Source organism: Centroberyx gerrardi, chromosome 23 (assembly GCF_048128805.1).
Source record: "Centroberyx gerrardi isolate f3 chromosome 23, fCenGer3.hap1.cur.20231027, whole genome shotgun sequence".
Lineage (NCBI taxonomy): Eukaryota > Metazoa > Chordata > Actinopteri > Beryciformes > Berycidae > Centroberyx > Centroberyx gerrardi.
This window is the reverse complement of record NC_136019.1, coordinates 12,205,119-12,227,286: the sequence shown is the minus strand read 5'-3', so window position 1 is coordinate 12,227,286 and position 22,168 is coordinate 12,205,119. Positions and strand designations below refer to the sequence as shown.

Here is a 22,168-nt window from a genome sequence, read left to right as displayed (position 1 = left end):
ATATTAAGTTTTAAAATGTTGTTTTGCTAAGAGAAAGTGAGAACATCTGCCAATGGGGTGAGGTAATTTCACTTGTTCCTAATATAAATATACTTGTTGCAACTTTCTTGAATTAGTTGACACTATTTTGATACTATTGGAGTGTTCAGCCTTAATTTAAGATATTACATGAAACTGTATTGGAAACAAGTGAAATGATCTCACTCTGTTGGCAAAATTGTTTTACTTCTTTTAGGGAAAACAAGGTTTTTGGCTCTGAAACAGAGAGCAACAACCCTTGGTATACTACATCATGTTGAAATTGTACTTTCATACGTATTATTCTAACTCTGACAATCAAAGCAATATAAATACAGTAGGTAACACACTTCAGACAGCACTTGGATGGACAGTAATGACCTGTAATTCATATAAACTATTGACCTTTGGTGTTTACTGCAATATGAATGTGCCGTAGTTACCTGTATGTCATAAATTCATACTACTGTAACTCCTGGTGGTATTATACTCTTAAATGACACTTAAACCTCAGTCCCTTCCTTTAAAGTGACACTACGCTATTTCATTATAATATAGCAGCTTTTAGTCTCTCCAGGGAGCGAAATATTTGACCAGTAACGCGACTCCCAAACCTCCTCCGGAGCACCACGCTCTGTGTTAAATTTAGAAAGGAGAGAGTGAGAAGAGGTGAACAGGGAAGGGGGGGGGGAGGGTTCAAGAGGCAAAGAGACACATCAAAGAGGAAGAGGAGTCTTATCTGTAGAGAGATGGAGCAGGAAATAGTGGTTTGAGGAATCATTTGCGGTGGTGGCGGAGGGCAGGAAGAGAAAAGCAATCACAACTTAAAAGGGCTAGTGTGGAGAGGGGCTGTTTACCAGAGAATGAGACTGAAAGCGCTTTCGTTTTTCCCCCCTGTCTCCTCGCTCTCCCCCCTCAGGCTCAGGGGTTGTTGTGGCTGAGAGAGAGGGAGGAAGAGCGCATTTGAAAGAGAGAGCAGAATTGAAAATGATTAGAGTGAGGGGCTGTCACAGTTTTACTTACATGTTCATTAACCAAAAAAAGGCTTCAACATGAAAAGTACAGGATGTCAGCTATTTCTTCAGATGACAGAGGTGACAGCGATTTATGTGAGGCTAAGTGGCAATTTCATCTGAGGGCTCTCACAAAAGAATTTGTCATTCACAAAAAAAAGGAAAAAAACCTTCAAACAACTGAAACAAAACTTTTCACAAAGATATTTTTGGCTGTCCTTGAAAGAATAGGGAACATTCGGCAGTCCCCTTTTGTTGTCCTCTGAGCTCATACATGGGGCTTGGACACTAACATGAAATCACACATAAGTAATAACTTCTCTTCTCCCTTTTTGAAGCATCTTTCTGCATTGATTTATGTATTCATGCAAAAAATCTCCATCTTAACAAGTCATTTAGTCTAATATTGAGTCCTAAAATCGTAATTTTCTTACAGCAAGTGAAAAAATCTGCCAATGGGATTAGATAAATTCACTTGTTTTCAATGTCAATCAATCAACTTGATTTCAAGAATTTTGAAATATCAAGTGTCATTTTCTTATGACTTTTTTCAACACATTGACACTAATTTCTAGAAAATTCCTTAAACAACAAGAGTAATCTCACCTCATTGGCAGAATTTTTCTCTTGGTTTAAGAAAAATAAGATTTGAAGGCTGAATATGAGACTAAATTACTTGTTAAAATTGAAGTTTTTTGCAGTGTTTATTAATTTTTTCTTTCTTTGCTTCTTCCCTCCCACCTTCCTCACCAGGAGAAGACCGATTCAAGGACCCGCTCAGCTGGGAAATGGTGGGAAAAAACCTTTGTGCCATGTCCATCCAGGGCGCTGTCATGTTCACTATCACGATCCTCATCCAGTATAAGTTCTTCTGCAAGCCGAGGTAGAGACAGCTGTCAACTGTTACTTGCAGTTACTTCAGTGTTTCAAATACTATGGTTGGAGGCCTAAAATGGGTTACAGGCCTGTTCTTGGCGGGTTCCCACATGAATGTATTTAAATTTCTCAAATCGGGCCCAAGACTTGAGAAAGTTTAAGAACCCTTTCATTGCTGAATATCTATCATTTCCTCTGTCTATACATCCAGCCATTGATTCGTCCATTCATCTCCCTCTTCTCCCTCTCCTTCCCTCTTCTATATTTTACCTATTTCCTTGTGTTTTCCTCCCTCTTTCCTCTTATGTAATTCTTGTTCATCCATCCTTAGCTTCAATTTCCATTCTTTTTGCTCTCTCTTTCCTTCGGGTTTACAGTGAAAGCTACATATTTCCAAATAGTATTTGTTTCAGTGAGATAAACCAATATTTCCTACTTTCCCTCATTAAACTAGTAATGAATATTCATTATCCATACAACATCTGTTGCACCGTAACTTTGTTAGGCAAATACCACCCAATTTTCTTTAAGCCCTAATGTTTACTTAGTCAGAAAGTGAGGTTGTCATGGCAACTAAGCTCTGTGGCTTGTACTGTTTGTGAAAATTGCAGAGATTGTTTCACCGAGCTGAGACTATGACCGAGATAATTTGTCACGCGAGCTCATGTTAACTTTAATGAATGGTGTGATGCCAACTACGGTTGACTTTCTTTCCCAGGCTTATTTCAGGAAACTCATTATCTGAGGGGGAAGAGGATATTGATGTGGCTCGGGAGCGTGAACGAGTACATCAAGGCCGGGCCCACAATGACCTCCTGAGGATCTGCGACCTCACTAAGGTACTGCGCAGTCGGCTTCCAGCTCCTGCTAAAATGTTACTTTGATTGTATTGAATAGTGGACTATCCTGATTGATATGCTTTTCTCACTTCATTGTTCAGCCATTTCTTTTATTCTGTTGTGGCAGGTTGATTGCTTTCTTCCTTGTTATTCCCCATTCCATTTTCTAAAACGTACAATTAACAAGCGGAGGGGGGGTTAATACCTTATTGCAACAAGGGGAATGACATCCATTTTTGTCTCCCTCTCAATTTAGCCCTTTCATTATGCCTGATTTTATGCCATTGCTGCATTAGTCCCCTTCCTCACAAACAGCAAATCAATGGCTGATGAAGGACAATGAAACAGCCAACCGACTTGCACTCAAGAACTGAAATGCACCCAAACATCTCACCACGACAAGCCAGACTTCACTAATCAGTGAGCATTGCATTAATCTGCACCACTGAAAACCTTGACAGACTTCCCTGTTTTCACTTGTAAAATTATACAAATGGACTTCTGGTGTGTGTTGGAGGAGGGGGGTATTCTGTTTCCAAGTTGGGACGTTGCCAGCTATTTTTTCTCCAGTCGCATTCCTCATATGCTTTTCAGTCCGTGGGTCAAATGAGAAAGACAGGCAGGTAATCTGCAGCTGCAGATGCTCACAAACACAGACATGGACATGAGAATCCAGGAAGATTGGGTTCTTAGGGGTATAAAGGTCTGCGCCGCTGTACAGCTCTGGCAAACCCCTCCTCGCAGTAGGTGAAGCCGAGCGTGCCGCGGCGGCGCGCGCCTCATCACCGCCAAGATTAACACTTCATCCGTCAGCAGATGTTCCTCCCCCGCGGGGGGCTTGGCAGCAGGAAGTGGCGCCGCAGCAGCCCGATTCGCAGCTCCGATGCAGACATCTGGACCATCTTACAACCTTTTGACGTCCCACCACCCGTCCTCACTCCTCTGCTCCCTGCGCCGTCTTCCCCCGTTCGCACCGCACTTCATCTTTCACTCCTCGCTCACGGACACGGGCACGTGCCACATGCACCGGGGTAATTAATGAGCGGGTGCTGAATAAAACAGCCGGATGGATAATGTATTACGAAAGATCTCGCAAGGTGAAATGATGTGGAGAGGGTGCTGGAATTTTCCCTTGTAGCTCTCTCAGCTAGAGCTAAGCTAACTTTTTTAATGAACTATAGAACTGTAAAGTTAAATAAAAAAATGTGCTTCATCTCTAACACACATACAAGGTCAAATAACTCATTAGACTTGGTTGAGTTCTTGAGTTCAGTGTTCGTGAATACCTTCATGGTCGACAATATTTATCTGTGAAGACACGCAGCGGCCCTTCACCAGGTAAAAACAGCGGTGCAGCTGCAGCAGGCACGAGGCTGCCTCCTGCGGTGCCCTCATCGACTCCCACCACAGCTGTGCCCCATCCGGTCGGGGTGCAGATAACAAATTGATCAATGAGCGCGTGGCTTCGGCGGCCACGCGCCACCGGCTGGGCTCCGTCATAAATCTGAGCGTGCCTCCGAAGCGATCGACAGGCCATCAATCATGTGTCAGATCCCCGCTCCTCCCCTTCCTTTCCCCTGCTCCTCCGCCCAGGAGCGCTTTGCCGTGCGCCCCCACCTGCTAGCCTCCGCTTAGCCGCCGCGTTAGCGACAGCGGCGTAATCGATGGAGACCGTAATGGCGGTGCGTCCGTCTGTTTGCATTTTCAATGCCCAGTGCTGTCAGTTTAACCTTCCAATCACTCACTAAATCGACAGAGAAAGTTTTATGGGAGCCTGTGACAGCTGTTTGAATCTAGCTGACCAATGAGCGATGAGTGGCAACTCGCTGTCTGGCAGATGACATGTTTGGCCACAGCGCCATTTGAAATATAGTATACTCGTTTGATAACATGTCCTCTGGCTTTTATATAAATAGCTCAGACGTGTCTCTAGCTTGAACAACATACTGTGCAGTACATTCACAAGGGAGTTGTGCAAGTCTCCCGAAATACTTCAAAAAATATTTTCCAAACAAAAAACAAAAATGAGGTCAGCAATATCTGTTATGACACAGATGTTTGTTTATGAGTGGCTGCTGACATTGGCTCACACTTACATTCAAGTTTTCTGCTCTGTTTTTTGCAGAGATTATATTTCTGCCTATCATTTCTTTTTCTCTCTTTGTTTCTTTCTTTGTTTCTTTGTTTCTTTTTTCTTTCTTTCTGTATTTCTTCCTTCCTGTATTTCTGTATTTATTTTTGTACTTCTTTCTTCCTGTATTTCTGTATTTATTTATTTATGTATGTACTTCTTTCTCTCTGTATTTATTTGTTTATTTGTATTTTTTATTGTTGGTTTGTTCATTATTTTGGGCTAGCCTCAGTCCCTTACCAATATAAAACAAAGCCCATTTGGTACCTTAGCATAGCACCTTACAGCACTGTGAGTGATTTTACTATGGATGGCCCAGGTGGGGATCAATCCTCCAAACCAAGCAGTATTAATGCCATGCTCTTCCCACTGAGCTATACAGCTCTCAGTCTACAAGCCTAGGCTTGTGATTCTCCTACTTCGGTCTGTAGTGTGTATTTTATTTTTGGTTTGCACAGCTACCGCCATCACATTCTCTCAACTGTCTCATCTGATTAAAAGTCGCCCTGCTTATCATGACAGCCGTTATGGTGCTCAAGTCAGGAGGGAATTATCCTTTAATTGCCTTCCTCCCTACATGTATCTGGTGCTTTGATGTAGTGTTACCATTGCACGCTATCAGTAAAAAGTAGTATGTATAATCCAGGTTGATAAGTACTGAGCGCTGCCACCAAATTACACTGAAAAAATAGTGGATCTCTGCAGGCCCTGTAACAAACACTTTTGGTGTGCCAACTGTGTAATGAATGCAGTGTCATTGTTTGCTATGCTTGAAGTAGCATTACTAATTTCACATTTGCCTGGAAGCGTTCAAAATTCGACTGAGACTGCTAACTTTCAAGTAGCCAAGGGAGTAAGTGTGAAAATCACATCACTTTGCAGATGTTCTGTCAAGCTAGAAACTAGCCCAATAAATTGTTGAAGTATTACTAAACTCAACTGAATCAAGCTAATATAAAGAATTTAGCCAAATGTTGCTGAGCCCTAGCCTGGTGAGACCATCCTGATCACGTTACTTCACATTCTGTTTCGCTGCACGGATCAGTCTGGACTTCTAGCCGCCCACATCGAACAGTAATGGCGTCTCCCGAAGCAACGAGCGGTAACGTTAACGTTAGTAGAGTAAACACAGCCATAAGTGCAGTTATTGCAGAAATAGACTCAATAAGAACAATTAAACAAGAACAAGAGTATGCACTAGCGGAGTTTCTCGGCGGAAAAGACGTTTTCCCCGTTCTTCCGAGTGGATTTGAATTTGGATTCGCTGATTGGCTGAAGGAGTTTGTCTGTCAAGGCAAGTACTCCCGCCCAAAAAAATCGATGTGGGCGGCTAGAAGTCCAGACTGATCCACGGAGCGAAACAGAATGTGAGGTCACGTGATCAGGATGGTCTTACCAGGCTAGCTGAGCCCTGCCATCTCATAGAAGTTCAGCAGTCAATACTTCAAAAACACAGATGACTCTATCTGCAAAAGCATCATTCATTTCTAAGCAATTGTCTTTTGATTGCTACTAACTTTAATCATATCCTGTGATGTGACTTACTTTCATGTCTGCAGTCATTTTTGCAGATGCAGTCTATTTTTCTTCTTCTTGGATATCGGTTTAGGATTCTATACAGGAAATACATCGTTCCTACTGTAGCAACATGAAATGGCAATTTTCTGTTGTAATGGCATTGCAATGTTTCATTCTGACACACTCAGATATAGAGACACAGAAACACAGACACACACACAGACGCACGTAAACACACACGACTCTGACCGAGAACTATGATTTCAACTTTAAAAAATCTGAAAAACAGCCAACAGTTGTCCCTTTCTTCCATACCTCAAAGGAACACAGTGCTGTCCTTGCTTGTGAGTACTAAATGAGATCTTAACTGTCACACTCAGTAACAGCAACAAGGGCCTTGTCTAGCTTTTCATGCAAGAGAAAGAAATCAACGTTCTTTTGAAAACACTTTGAAACCATATCAAACTCCAACATGGTATTGAACGTAAAAAAAACACCTCATGCACTAAGAACTTCATGTAGCTAAATGTTCGCCAGGTGTATTTGTATTTTTTAAATCCTTTTCACTCTAAGTGAAGGTTTCTCTACCAACTCTGGTGAGATTTTCAGACAATTTGGACTTGAATGCAAATGCGGAAGGCTGAGGCTGGTCAGTGGGTGAGGATGTGGATACGGCAATGAAAGTTTGAAGTGAGAATCGAAAAAGCTCAGCCATGTTCTCATTTCCAATTTTGCTACATGATCTTGGCGGGAGGCTGACTCACAATCAGAATGTGAGATGTGATGCGAGATGTGCTCTCTTCCCCGCTCTGACTTTTTATCTAGTCATACTTCTGAAAGTACACTTCTACAGCTATGCCATCAGGCTTACTCAGCATCTCACTTTGTAATTAAAGTATTGAGATGACATTGTTGAATTGATCAGCATATGTAGTAAGTAAATGCAGCTGTGGTTATAGTTGGTCGTCCAAAGTAGAGTAAACAGATTGGGAATTTGTGAGTGTGTTGAATCCTATTGAGGTTACCAATGTATTCAAAGTGGAGACAGATTTCCTCATGAATGCTGTCAGAAAGGAAGTCAAAAATACTAATGTGCCCATCTCCTCTTTCTCCCTCCTATGCAAGTATCTCCCATTCCTTTCACCTTGTCCCATCTGCCTCTCCCTAAATTTTGGAAATGATCCCTCCCTGTTAAAATCTGTTTCTCTCCCTTCTCTCTCTCTCTCTCTCGCTCTCCCTCTCTTTCTCCACCTGCTCCTTCTATCTCACCTCTTGCCTGCTGCTCTGGTCTATCGCTCCATACTTTCTCGTGCCATCCTCTCTGCTATCTTTCTCACTGTCTGCTCGCCCACCCCTCCCTCACTCCTGCCTGCCATTTCTCTCTCTCTCTCTCTCTCTCTCTCTCTCTCTCTCTCCCTGCCTCTCTCTCTCTATCACTGGCTGGCTGCTTGATTCATTTCATTGTCTGCTTGCTGCAGGTTTACCCAGGGAAGAAGACCCCTGCTGTGGACAGGGTGTGTGTGGGCATACCTGCCGCAGAGGTGAGCCAAATGCTGCAGAAACACACAGACACTCAGCGCCTTTTCAAACCTATAGTCCGTTTGCTTTGGTCCGGTCTTTGTTGCATTTCCACATTCGTTTACATTTCCAAATTTCAAGCAAATCATAATTTATCAACAGTCATGTGGGAGAAGTAATTTCCTTCATTGGTCAGAAATTTGGTGCAGGAAAGGACTTACCAGCTTAAGTACCAGCATAACCCATAATTCACGGCGTGTTTATCCCGTAATGCACAGCGCCTCTTGTAGTTGAGTTGGATCACAGTCGGATCACGTTCTCGCTCCAAACGAACTGCTCCAGGATTGGCTTGTAAACTGAGACCACCATCAACATCGACAAGGTGTCAGTGCGATTATTTTGGTCCACACCTGAGTGCAATTGCTATGTTCTCATTAGCCCAAACAAACTGAACTAAGGGGGAAACCGCTGCAGGGATGGAAATAACTTCTCTAAGGGCATGTTCACACCGAGCAACCCGCCTGAAAATGCTCGAATCCTCTTCCAAACGAGCTGTGGTGCAGTTTGTTAGGGGTGAGAACGTAATTCGAACCAACTACAGGAAATGACCCCAAAAAATGCTGTTTTCTGGGTGTAAGGGGACGGGTGTTGACAGATGTTGACATCTAATTGCGAGCTATTTCTTTGTGTGGTCTTATCTGGTATGAACACCAGAGAAGATCAATTATGGCAAAGAATGCAGACAAGTCCATTATGCTTAGCTAAATTTACAGGAACTGGAATTGGATTTGTTTTGGCCCCCACCACCGCCAAAATCTAACCTCGTGGGATGACAGTTTGCCAACACTTTGTCCCATAAACAAGCTACTTGTGAGTCCATGTGACTTTTGTTAACAAGCCCCGGTTTGCTTGCAACGGGGCAGTGTAAAACTAACAGAATCAAATACAAAAATGCAACAAAGTCAACTTTTCCACTATGATTCGGACCGAAGAAAATGAACTGTAGGTGTGATCGCAACCTAACTGAACTAGGTGTGTATCACCCTTACACATACATGCACATACACACACTGCACAGAAAATAAATATACGTTGTTTATTCTGATTACAGTGGCATAATTGTGTGTAATCAATGGTCATTGTCCACTGGCAGGCATCACACACTCAAAGTGAATACTCACTGTCTTATCCAATCCAGCATTTGTTAGGGATCCACTTCACATAGATCCATTATTATCACACAATCAATCATGTTACACATACAACATGTTACACATAAACTACCTGAACACGCACACGCACACACATAATACCACCGGGTACTTTGATTTAAACATGGTCTCAAACGCTGACAGGCACCTACGCTCTGTAGGCTTTCCGCCGGTGTCCGCCCTGCCACTGTTTACTCCAAACCCAATGTAAATGCCAGTTGAATAATGTGATTCACAGGGCTCCGCTGATCACACACTGCATTTTCATGTATTATTTACGTCAAGCTTAGCCTTCTTCTGTGCATTCACAAGCCCGGGTCACAAACAAGCACGGATCAATAAATGACAGAAATCAAATATTTATGCCGGAGCCAGAGAAGCGAGGGCAGGTCACCTGACCGCACGGCTCCACAGAGGCAACTTCCTGCTGTGTGCCCTCAAGGAGGAAGTGGAGAAATCAACACCATCGGAGAGAGAGAAAGAGAGAGGGGGAAGGAAAGAAGGAGAAGAGAGCCTGATGTTTGTTGTAATCAGTAATTCACCGAGGCAGAAATAAATGCTGTTGGGAATGGTCTGTTGCTTGTTATGTTGCATATGTGTGCCTGTTTGTGTGCATGTGTGTATCTTGTCGATTTAGTGTCTGTTGTTTTGTTTGCGTACGGAAGTGTCTGTCAGTTTGTTGTCAAGGTGTTGACATCTTTGGCAAAACATTGATCTAGTCACACAGAATCCATACATTCTAGTTATGTTAGTATAAACAGTGAGCCAGTTCAATTATATGCAGTATACAAATATTTATACTCTCTGCAGATAAACGGTATTATATGGTTTAATGGGTACCATTTATAATCAAGAATGCCATTATGCACAGTAAAGCACCATGTTCTCCTCACAATAGCATCACTGTCTGTCTTAGAAAAAAAGGCTTGTATATATAAATCTCGCCTAATATGCTTTGCTAATGATTTCCCTATTGTCTCCACCAGTGTTTCGGCTTGCTAGGAATCAACGGGGCTGGGAAAACCACCACCTTCAAGATGCTGACAGGAGACATCCCAGTCTCCGGTGGAGAGGCCTTCCTAAATGGGTACAGGTGAGGCACTAACTCCCGCTAGCGCACCGAGCCACTCATCATAATTAGCCACCCAAGATGGCTGCTCAGATGGGGATTGAGCCGAGGGATTTTTTTTTTTTTTTCTTTTTTTTGGCTCGCTCCCTTTTTCAGCAACTCTTGTACTCTGTAACGTGGCTTTCTATTCCTCTATCCCTCACACTCTCATTCTTTGTTTTTCTTGGCCAGGTTTTCTCCATGCCTTCTCGATGTGCATTCTGCCTTCTCTGCCTTTTCAACTTTGCTTCTCTCATGTCCCCTCACTCCTATATTTTCAGAAATTCTAAAAATTCTGCATTCTCTTTCTTCCTACCTCTCGCACATCTTGCACATATTTCATTCCTTTTCACATTCTCGCCCTGTACCTTGCTCTCTCTCTTTTTTTTTTCCCTTGCCTCACACAATCAGTCCTAAAAAAAAAACCATTGTACATGCCAAAAGAAAGTACCTTGACACCGGCAATATGAGATTCGATCACTTGAGTGCAGGAAGGCTTGTTCTTTCTTATTTTTAGGAACAAACAACATTGTTCCTTTGCGTGCATCTCTAAGGAAGCAACTCCAAGCGCTGGGCTGATGCTGGTTCAGTGAGAGCTGCTGTTGGTTTTGCGTCACAGTGGTTGCTATAGTTATTCATTTATACATCTGGTAATTGACTTTGTGTTGAACAAAGAGAGGGAGCTGAATGGAGCAAGGCCTAACACAGCGGTGCTAATGTTGATTAATGTGGCTAACAGAGATCAAAGAAAAATCTCCTAGACCTTTAGGGGAAAGAAAAACCGAAAAGGGAGAAAAACAGATGCGAATACGCCCACTCTTCTGTTTGCAGCTCATTACACTTGCTGTGCGATGGCAAGAGGATTGATCGCCGTTGAACAGATGAAACATTATCTCTTAAATATAAGTTTGTGCTCCCTTTATAATTTTCCTTCCTGTTTGTGATTGTGTTTTGATTCAACGAGCTGTCGTTCATACCTGCATTCGAGTCGCTGTGAAGGAACATATAGCCCCGTGTCTGAGGACCGCAGAAAATATTTTTTTATATGAAAGATTAGTCATTAACGCCCATTTTGAGTGGAGGTGACATACTGTACAATGATAGGCCCAATGGTATCAGGGAGAATAGGTCATTTTTTAAGGCAGATAGTTTTGGCAACAGTCACTTGAGACCAAGAGCACAAAATGTGAACTGAACCGCTGTGCTGTTCTACATTAGTTAGTTTGAAAGAGTTTTAAAGAGAATCATAAGCATTGACTTGCTAAGACATTATATTATTTTTCGTATAAAGGAATTTAGAATTTTTGATGAACCTTTCCCAATAAACAAATTTTATTCTTCGCTCTCTTTGAAATACAATAGACAACTCAAATGCGGCGTATGATTCTTGGCCTTCTAACAAACTGATTTCGTTGCATATTTGACATCATACTCCCTTTGTTGCTAAGGCATTTAATATAATCTACATATGTGTGATCCATTGTTCAAACATTAATGATATCTCTTGTGAAACCCCTAAACTGCTCTCTCTCTCGCAGCATCCGGACAGAAATGCGGGACGTGCATCAGAACATGGGCTACTGTCCCCAGTTTGACGCCATCAACGACCTTCTGACCGGACGAGAGCACCTGGAGTTCTACGCCAGGTTACGAGGGGTACCAGAAAAAGAGGTCGCCACGGTAACCGCTACATCCTGTCCCACTCCTTGTCTCATGCTTTGAAGTTTTTCACCTGTTCTGTATCACTGGCACAGTTCAGGACTCAGTTGAGTTACGCATGGCTCATCTTGTTAAGCGCCACAGGATGAACACAAACAGACGAGCTCTCATAATTGGAATATCGGATAAAGATTAAAAAAAACAACTCAAACGTTCTACTTCTTCTGTGGCTGACAAGAAAGGACTATTTCCTTTCAAGAGTTTTTTCCATCACAATACTTTCCAACTAGAATGTGCATGTAGGGCAAGCCGAAGCACGTCTCGAAAGTGATAGATAATCTCGACGGGAGAAGCCATATATAATGAATAATGGCCGGTGGTAGAAAAGCAGCGGCTGTGGGTTATGGCTCTACATTATTCACCATGCCCAGTGGTGTGGCCGGCCCTGTGCGGCCTCCCTGCACTCCTCCCGCACCGCCCCCTCAGCAACAGTAAGATCAAAAGAGAAAGAGGCTGGCGGCGACCATAGGCCTCAGACCCGGCGCCAGGCCTTTGATCTCTTAGCTGCTGCGCACGGGGACCCAGTTCTGTGCCGCTAGCGCCACTCCATTTCGCTGTGGCCCATTGTGATGTGCTTTTTTCGGCGGCCATCCTCGTTCCAAACCGAGCCCTGGTGCATTTGCATTATCAGTATGCAAACACGTCTAAATGTATGTGCGAGGAATGTAAATGGCGGACTCTATGCGTTTGACACCCAAACATGACCTTTGAGAATTGCTGGCGTAATTCATTTTGGAGACGCTCCTGCTGGCCAGTGTTTTAGGAGAGGCTCTTGAAATAGCAGGGAGACCAGCGATGCACCGCCGCAGCCTGTGATGAAGGTCTTACAGTGATGCCAGCTGTCAAGCCTCGTCCTTGAGAACCACAGAGCTTGAATACAATAGTTCTATGGGGATGCTGGCCCTAGTGTCATCCATCATGAAAACATGAGTCTAGCGGTATAGGCTGATGCCAGCATTCTTCTTGACACCATAATGGGTCAGGTTATGATTTTTTTTCCTTTTTCTTTTTCAAAGGTGGCCGAGTGGGGAATCCAGAAGTTGGGATTGGTGAAATATTCCAACAAGTCGGCAGGCACCTACAGCGGCGGGAACAAACGCAAACTGTCTACAGCGATGGCCCTGATTGGTTGTCCTCCTGTGATCTTCCTGGTGAGATGCAACTTTATTGATAAGTTGTAGATGGAGAAAATTGAATACTTTGCACTATTATTATTGATAGCTTCCTGGGGTTTATTGTAATAGCAATGCATCAAACATTGTTGAATAACATATATTTGTAATTATTTGAGAGAATATTCACTGTCAATACAATACTAGTGTTTCTTAGATCTGTGAAGAACCTTCGGATTACATTGTGCAGCTGTCATCTTTTCTTTTTAGAATCACAAAGGGTAGCAAGAAAATGACAGAGTGCAGGCATTTTAGTAATGTATACCTCAAAAAATGAGGAGGTAAAAAAACAAAACAAGTTCTGGATCATCAAACTAGCAAATCTTTGCTGAATTTCCCAAGGGATTACAAGTAAATTGCTTGTAGATGAGAAGGGTGTGTTTTTTTAGGGGTCACTCACTGGTCATACTTTAATTCATTTTTTCAAGAAAGAACCAATTTCTTCTGAAAAACTTTAAGCACACACAACTGTGTTTGCAGGCATTAAAGCCTTATTCATCAGGTCTTAAAACTGAGGGCAAGAGTCTGCGGCAGCACTAAGCTAAGCATTTTCTCACTGATGGAAGATTAATGAAGGCATGACTCAGAATTCATTGCATCGCATGCTTTCAATAGAGAGGCTTTAACATGTATTAGGAAGTCATGGTCATGTTATTAGCAGGGACAAACTTTGCGGACCTTAAATCACGCTAGAACTGCTTATATATCTTATCTTTAATATCTTTAATTTCTTCATTTCACTAATAACAAAGAAAACTTGCTCTGCTCTAGCTGTGAAGACTCTGTATAATACTTAAAATTCATAATAGTGTTATACAGTAAAAAAGCAGAATTCAGAAATGACAGTGGCATTATTACTATTTGTCTAATAAAGCCAAAATGCCATAAAACAATCTCATACATGAATGTAATGTAATACATGTAAAACATCTATTTTTATGTGAGTGTATGCACACAAACACCTCTTCAAACAGCCTGAAATACACAGCTTCAGATAACATTATTGTTTGTCAAATTGCAGTCTGTAAACTGTAATAAAGTGATCATTTAATTCCCTTTTCCATGGTTTATAAGTAAAGTAATCCAGCGGATTATGTTGCTAATATCAATTTTAGGCATGTAATGAGTGATCTATAACAAATTTCATATGGAGAATAATCTTTCCAATCCTTTCTGTTTACTGACTCGGGGCATATGATACAGAACAGCACTATTCCAAAACTCTCCCCTTTTTTACTTGGCTGCATGTCAGGCTGGCCGTCACTTTGAGGGAGTGGGATAGTGTGTTGTCAGTGTCAGTTTCCTTACTGTGTGCTAGCGCAGGGAGCCTTGGCGGCCTTGAGGCGATGCCACATAGGCTTTGCACCGGGACACATTGGGCATGGTGATGGAAATACCCCATGGGATTTGTAGGATTCTGCTAGTGGGGGAGAACCGGGCCTGGAACGAAACCAGGCAATAGACTGAGTCCTGTCACTCTGTAATCGTGCATGGACAGACTAGCCCTGAGGAAAAAAACACAGCAAGTCACTGAGACTGTCTGCGTGTGTGTGTGTGTGTGTGTGTGTGTGTGTGTAGGTGTGTGTGTGTGTGTGTGTGTGTGTGTGTGTGTGTGTGTGTGTGTGTGTGTGTGTTATGGGTTAGAGGGTGCTTTAGTGAGTGTGTCTACATTATGTCTGCATATTTGGTGTATGAGGGCTCTAGATTTCTGGTAAACATGCAAATGTAATGCATTCGAGAATTTGTGTGTGTCTACGAGCAATCCTCTGATTTCATTTGACCTGCTCTGAAAGTTTCTTGCGCCCCTGGTCCATCTCTCTCTCTCTCTCTCTCTCGCAGAATATCAATGTGGAATATCAATAGTGTACTTACGAATATTTGACTATACAGACATGTACATCTAAACGACAGCAAAACTGGGAAAATCTGTCACACTATCAGTATCAGACATAAAAAAATATTTAAAAAAAATAATAATTTTACCAAGTCATTTAGTCTTATATTCAATCAACTGTCAGTATATTAAAACAAAGCAGAATAAGGCAGAATATTTCAATGCTAGATTAAATGACTTCTTAAGATCCTATGCCAATCTACATTTAGCTGCTTAATGATATGTTGAGATGAAACTGAACGGAAAATGTTGATATGAGGTTTGCTCTGACTGCAGGATGAGCCGACCACCGGGATGGACCCCAAAGCACGGCGCTTCCTCTGGGACTGCATCCTGAGTATCATCAAAGAGGGACGCTCTGTCATTCTGACATCACACAGGTGAAACAATGGCTCATCATCGCTCTTTATTTAGTGGTGATTTTGTATGATGCACGCTCGCCGCTCAGTGCAACCGAATTATCCATAAATTGCGTGTGAACAACAAAGAACATTTTATTATTGATTAAATTTCAGCTTTAGTTGAGAGGCATTGTTTCCTGAGTGACAGTTAATATTGGCTGCCATAAATATATTGGCTGCTATACACCTTTCATGAAGCATGAAGGTATATTGACTGTTTTTTTTCCCCCCATGAAAAAGAAAAACCGTGTCAGTATCAGTGTGCTGGAGTCTTTTCATTATCCAAGCTTATGCAAACACTCTGACTTCCTGGAGCAAACTTACTTTTCCCAACTTTTTCTTCTTTATGTTGGCCAATTTTTGACACGGTTTGTAGTTAGGGGAAAAGTGGAATGCGGAATGTTTTAGTTGAAACTTAAACTTGATGGCCCAAGTCGATATGCAACATTTCACAATTCACATGCATATTCATTTTCCATTTTCCAAATTGCTGGGGTTTTCAGATCAGTTAGGCTCATGGCAGTGGGTGTGAATAATCTGTGCTGCCGTTTCAGTTGGAATATATTATCCTCATTGCATGTGTTCCCTTCATGGAGAAATAAAAGGCATTTGTTGTTATCCTAGGCAGCGTGGCTGAGCTGCATCCAATCGTCCATAGCGCGACCAGGTGGTTGTGTTTTGTCAAGTGGCAGATTCGCCAGGTTTTACAAAGTCATAATCCTAATTGCACCATTCCTCAGAAAAGCTTCACAGGCTTCGCCTCAGCTACAAATGATTCGTATTCCAACCCACCGCGGAAAGAAAAAAAATGAGATACTAAGAACTACAGATGGTCCCTTCCTCTCTCTCTAATTACCAAATTTGTCGTCCATTTAAGGTGTCAAAGGAGACGTGTAAAAATGCTCTTTGCTCCCCAAACTTTAACTGTACATGAGAAATGATGTCTCATGCAACTACCTGCAGCTAATTAGTAGAAAAGAGAGAGATTTTTTCAGCAAAATACAATATAAAATAAGTACTTTTATGGGCTGACACAATTCAAAATTGAACGTCAGTTGTACTCTGTATGAAAACCATCTCTGATCAGTGTCCTACCTTTGTATCCAGCACCTTTAGCAGTAGAACAAAGACACATTACACCTGTTTTAAGTTGTCCCTCACTCTCTTCTGAAAAGGAAACTGGTATTATTGTCTTTTACAGTATGGAGGAGTGTGAAGCACTGTGCACGCGCATGGCCATCATGGTAAATGGCCGCTTCAAGTGCCTTGGGAGCATCCAGCATCTGAAGAGCAGGTAAGGATGCTTGTTTTGCCACAAAGCGCTGTTAGACCCGGAGTAAAATGAAAAACAGTGAAATCTTCAAAGTCTCTTGATCAATTCAATTGAGATGAAAGGAACCGAAGCCTACCGAAAGCTCCCATTGAGTTATCATGTTATTTTTTCATAAAGCCAATGATTTTATTAATTTTATATCCAAGGATGATATCTTGCTTTGACACATGTTTAATTCACCTTATACTGTTAATGAAAATATTATGATCTGAGTTATCTAATGAAGGAAAGACGGGGAAATCTGAACATGGTAGATATGGCCTATGTGTTAGTTATCATGGGAACCTTGTGATATACTATTCCCTTGGATGTGATGCTTGACTAAGAAGGAGCGTATAGGAGATATACAATGTAGATAAACACTAATTCAATATATTACACAATATGCAGTACCAGTGGAACCCCACGTCAACTCCACTGTGTTTTTATGACTATTACATGCCATGGCTATTCTCTAAAAAAGAAAGGCAGCAGCATTTTTATCTAGCTTTCAATTGTTCAAAGACCATATAATGAGAGGGAATGTCACTGTATCCACTGTATCCTTTCAAAGCTCTGTCTTCATGACATAATGGATGGCCAATTTTGCTCCCCAGCATGCATCTTGTCTTAATGAACCCACTGTCGAAGGCGTATGTATTGGGACACTAAGCTAAAAATAGTCTTTTTTTTTTTTTTTGTATAAACCCATCCACAGTTTTAATTGATTTCACATGAAAAGATCAATATGAGGCAACAGTGCAGACCAGCTTTTGAGTGTGGGTATTTCCTGGCCCTCGTGTTAAATCATGCTAAAACAATGTGACCAGCCAAAAAGTCAAACTTAGGCTTAGTGTCCCAATTGTTTCTCCATTAACTCTCCCTCACATTTGTTTCTCTCCAGACCCATAAATTCTATTTCCAACACCTCTGTCCTAATGCACACCCTTAATAGCCTTTGTACATGTCTCTTAATGCATTTTGTTAGGTCTCCATCTCCCATATCCCCCTGACCTTAACTCTTGAGCACTTGAGCATGCTCTCTGATATTCATCTGACATTTCCCAAGGCCAACACTTATGCCCCGAGCCCTGCATGTAACAGCGAGTCTGATCCATTACGTTAGGTACAGTCTGGTGACATTATTACCACTCTATTGTGTGATCTTGCAGGAGGAAGGACATTCCACACACACACACACACACGTGCGCGACAGGAATATGGGGTGGCAATCTGGGGTTGGGGAGAAAGATCAATACACCTGGGATGAGGGGCGGAGCAGACCATTTTTCAAGTTGTGCAGGGGGATTAGGGGAAGGTCGGGAACAGCAAGGAGGGGGCAACGGTGTCAAGGGTATTTCTCATCAACGGCACTAATGTCATATCATTGGCGAGGCTTTTAGATCACTGCGGGGAGAGAACAGGTACATGCTAGATGGGCACAGGGATGAAAAAGACAAGAGAGTTGAGAAGAGAAGAGGATAGAGAGGGAGAGTGATGGAGCAGCCAGGCCCTCCCAGATGTTAGGGTAATTGACAGATCCTCTGTGTCAATTACATCCTGTCCGTGTGGGGGGGGGGGGGGGGGGGGGGAGCAGGGTGGTGTAAATAATTTATGAAGCACACAGGAGCCACAGGATAGGTAAAAACCGTCGAAGGAAGGGGGAGGAGAGACGAAACAAGCAAGGGAGGAGAACAGGAAGGTTAGCATATGTCCTACTTCACTCGACATGCTATCAGGTAAAGGGAATCACCCACTTCACAAGATAGCATGTGAGAGGGAGCCAGATAAGCATGACGTCTACACAGATTTTTGCCGTGCTTATTTTAGATCTCACATGGACAATTTACATGGCGCTGAAATACTATCGCTCAGTTCTCGCCACACAGTGAATAATTTCTAATTAAGCGTCCCTATCTCGGCAGCGCTTGGTGTAATTAATGTTTCATGAGGTGTGGGACCCTGTTAATGACTGAAAAGGCAATTAAGGACTGTCTTCTCTGTTTTCTTTTCTCCTCACTATCCCACCACATGTTTGTGCTGCCATGTTGCCCCCCCACCATCCCACCCCACCGATGGTTTTGGTTTGATCCACCATCATTTAAAAGTTACTCTGTGAGCTTCATCAATCCTTTGTCATTTTCTGCAACAATGCAACAATTTCATAGATTTCACTTAGTTACAGTTCATATAAGAAAGTCATTCAATTAAAAGAAATTCTTGGAGAAATGCTCACTTACATAAATATGTGCACAAGATTTGAGAGAAAGAAGCTTTTCGTGGAAAAATTATGGGATATTTTATTTTAGCTCATGACACATGGGACCAGAACTTTACATGTTGCATGTATATTTTGTTTAGTATAGTTATAAACCTATAGTAAAACTAAGTATAGCTTTATAGTCTGGAACATAGAAAGTCAGATTTCTTGCACTTGTTTCCACATCTGAGTCCACAATGTGAGACCGGAGGGGCTGATGCGGCGTCTCACAAACGCCCAAGCTGTTGCCAATTTGGAGATTGGGAAGAGTTCCATCAGGCGGCGGGGGTCGAGAAGTGGGCGGGAGGCATGGCGGCGGAGGCAGCTGGTGTACGTCATTGTCACGCGGCGGTAGCGGCTGACCTGCGAAGCTGGGGGTGCGATTTCTTTCCCCGGCCCCTCCCAGCCTCACCTTCCCTCCATCTCTTTTTCATCACAAACCTCTGAAAGGAGTGCAGAATCTCACCACGGGGGCAGCTCTCACATTTTGACCCCCCATTGCTCATATGTAATACACGCTCACCCTCCCACATCCCTCTCTCCTCACCACTAACCCTACCCACCCCCACCCCACCCCACCCACCCTCCTTCTCCACTCCTCTCCTCCAAAAACCTCTCACCACATTACCCTTATTTATTCCTCCCCCTGCTCCTCTCAGGTGGCAAGGCTTCCAACCCAGCCATCCAAGTGCTTGTTAGTGCTGCCCCCTTTAGTTCAGTGCTGACCCTGTCTTTATTACTGAGATGCCCTTCTGCTGCTTTAACAACCCTGCCTCTGTATATCAATCAAGCCCCAAATGAGCCAAAATAGCCCATTCAAACCACATAGAAAGATAGTGAGAGTGCGAGAGAGACGGAAGAGACTCTTAATGTGATTTGAGCGTTGAGGCAGGACGGTAGGGGCGGCCATTTTAAGACGCTCCTTCATTATCTTCCTCCATGACTGTTTTGGCTGTTAAAAACATCCTCCTTACCTGTCCTGATATTGGGCACTTCAAATCAATCACTCTGCTAGGAATTTAAGTCTGGTGAGGAAGGGAAAAAATAAACAAGTAAAAAAAAAATGAACAAGTGGCTGTAAATAGTCCTTTAGTATAGCAGTGCGCTGGCATGAAAGCTCCCAGGTGCTAAGTAAACTCAAATGAAGTGGAGGAACCAATAAAAGCAGCTTCAAAGCTCCCCCTATAATCTTGTCAGTTAGGAAGGACGCACACTAGCCGATGCAGGATTTTTCACTGATTGATATCATTCATATCCCGGCTCATAGAGTACCAGCAGTAAGTACACACTACAGCCTCAATCTTATTTTCTCCTTGCTTAAAGTACGGCGCAATATAAAAGTGGGGGGTAAAGTGCCTTTAATGCATTAAGGTAATGTGGTGTGGGTGCAGGGTTTTTACAAGAGTAGCGTCTAAAAGTTTGGATCAATCCCTTGAAGTTGACGTTGAGAAGTCCAATAAACTCCTTCCCGCTCAGTCAGCGTCAACACTGAAGGTGTGCTGTTAACTAAATAGTTTAAGGCTTTTAAGCGGGTGTCATTGGCTGAGATGGATGGGGAAATAATGCTCTTTACAGTTTACAGTGCATCAGCGATGTAGCTGTAATTAATAACTCTAGGACACCGACAGACACAGATGGTGCACTGTACATGTACATATCTGCAAGCTACCCTTTGCAGAAAATACATGTCTACACTTGAGAGTACCAGCAAGGCAAGCATTTACATGTAGATCCCTATAGATCTGCTGAAGTTAATTAGTGACTGTAGGGTTTTTATTAGGTCCTTGTTGAACTGTGCATGTTTGAAAAGCCTGTGGTAGTAACCTTTATAGGACATATAGTCAAAAAACTGCTTACTGAAAAAACGTAAATAAGTTTAAAAAATAATAAAATAACTACTCTCAACATCTTTTCCAATGTCGAAAAACATAAATAAAATAATAAAATGCAACATCATGAAATAAGCTGGCCCCTATCCCACAAAATCTTAATGGACCACCGCGATCACAATCAATGCATACAATAAATAACTCCTCACCGAGAAAATAGCACAAAATTCTAAATAAAATAGTATATGTAATGCAAAATAATCACAAAGTAGTCAAACTTGGTACAAACTCAATATTCTCACGTAATATACACAATTTATTATATTTGATTTATAATGATTGACATACACAACTAGACAAGCACAATTTATCATCACATATCCACACAATTTTTATTAAACTTATTCATAATAATCATTACCTTTCAATTGCAATATAATGGGTGAGATTATCAATACATTTTGTTGTTCTCTATGTCCAACCCATCAATCTGGTCAATCAGCAGTCATGATGTTATCCAGGAATGTAAACAAATGACACATAACATCTTTATACTCCAAACCCTGTGTCGTCCAAATAAGTGGTGTTGCAAAAAGCTTAGAGGTGTTTTCTATATCCATCATTGTCCTAGAAAAACTTCAGTATTATTTGCTAAGACACTCACAGTTTCATTTGATTTCATTTCAATGTTTATTTGAATTTACAGATTTTACAGAACATTTTGAAGAAATAGTCTGATGTCACATATCATAACATTTACAGCCTAAGCTAATTTGCAAGTTGGCAAGCACATAACCAGAACGTAGCTAGTTCACACTCATAATTGTGATAGAATGCATTTTAATTCAATGGCATTTTGAGCACCTCCCTACATTGTGCAACTGTTTATTTCTGCACACACATTGCACATTGAATAAAACATGCAACACTCCATGCATCCACCCACCCACCCATCCATCCATCCATCCATTCATCTATCTATCATCCCTCCCACTCTGCGCTCCCATTGCCTGTGGCGTCCCTGGCCAGAACCCTGTTGGCTACCCCTCTAGCGACCTGAGGAAGTATTCTGGATGACTTCCGGCCCGATCAAAGCGTCCGACCACCCGAGCCACAATGTGACCTCGTGCCCCGCGTCCCCGTCCCCCCACCCCCCCACCCCTCCGGACACAAATACAGGGTTTGGCAGTGGCGAGGGTGACCTTTCTAGACTCCCTCAGATGAAGGAAGGCAGCAGCATTATTTTCTGCCTGTCATGCCCTTATCTATGTCTGGCTGTTGTTTGTTTTAAATTACATGGAAGGAGGACTCTCCAGCGGACCAGGGTAGAGGAGACGATTGAGGCAGAA

General features: G+C 42.4%; 1 protein-coding gene across 1 annotated transcript in view; it reads left to right on the top strand.

Annotated features, from left to right (window-relative positions):
* The window catches only part of LOC139914564 (phospholipid-transporting ATPase ABCA1), a 146,421-nt gene that overhangs the window by 108,503 nt on the left and 15,750 nt on the right, over positions 1–22,168 (top strand). Inside the window, exons 40-47 of the mRNA XM_071902919.2 lie at positions 1,785–1,914; positions 2,626–2,746; positions 7,874–7,936; positions 10,111–10,217; positions 11,771–11,912; positions 12,968–13,102; positions 15,294–15,397; positions 16,620–16,712. Coding sequence (XP_071759020.2) covers positions 1,785–1,914; positions 2,626–2,746; positions 7,874–7,936; positions 10,111–10,217; positions 11,771–11,912; positions 12,968–13,102; positions 15,294–15,397; positions 16,620–16,712 — 895 coding nt within the window. The remainder of the gene's footprint in view (positions 1–1,784; positions 1,915–2,625; positions 2,747–7,873; positions 7,937–10,110; positions 10,218–11,770; positions 11,913–12,967; positions 13,103–15,293; positions 15,398–16,619; positions 16,713–22,168) is intronic.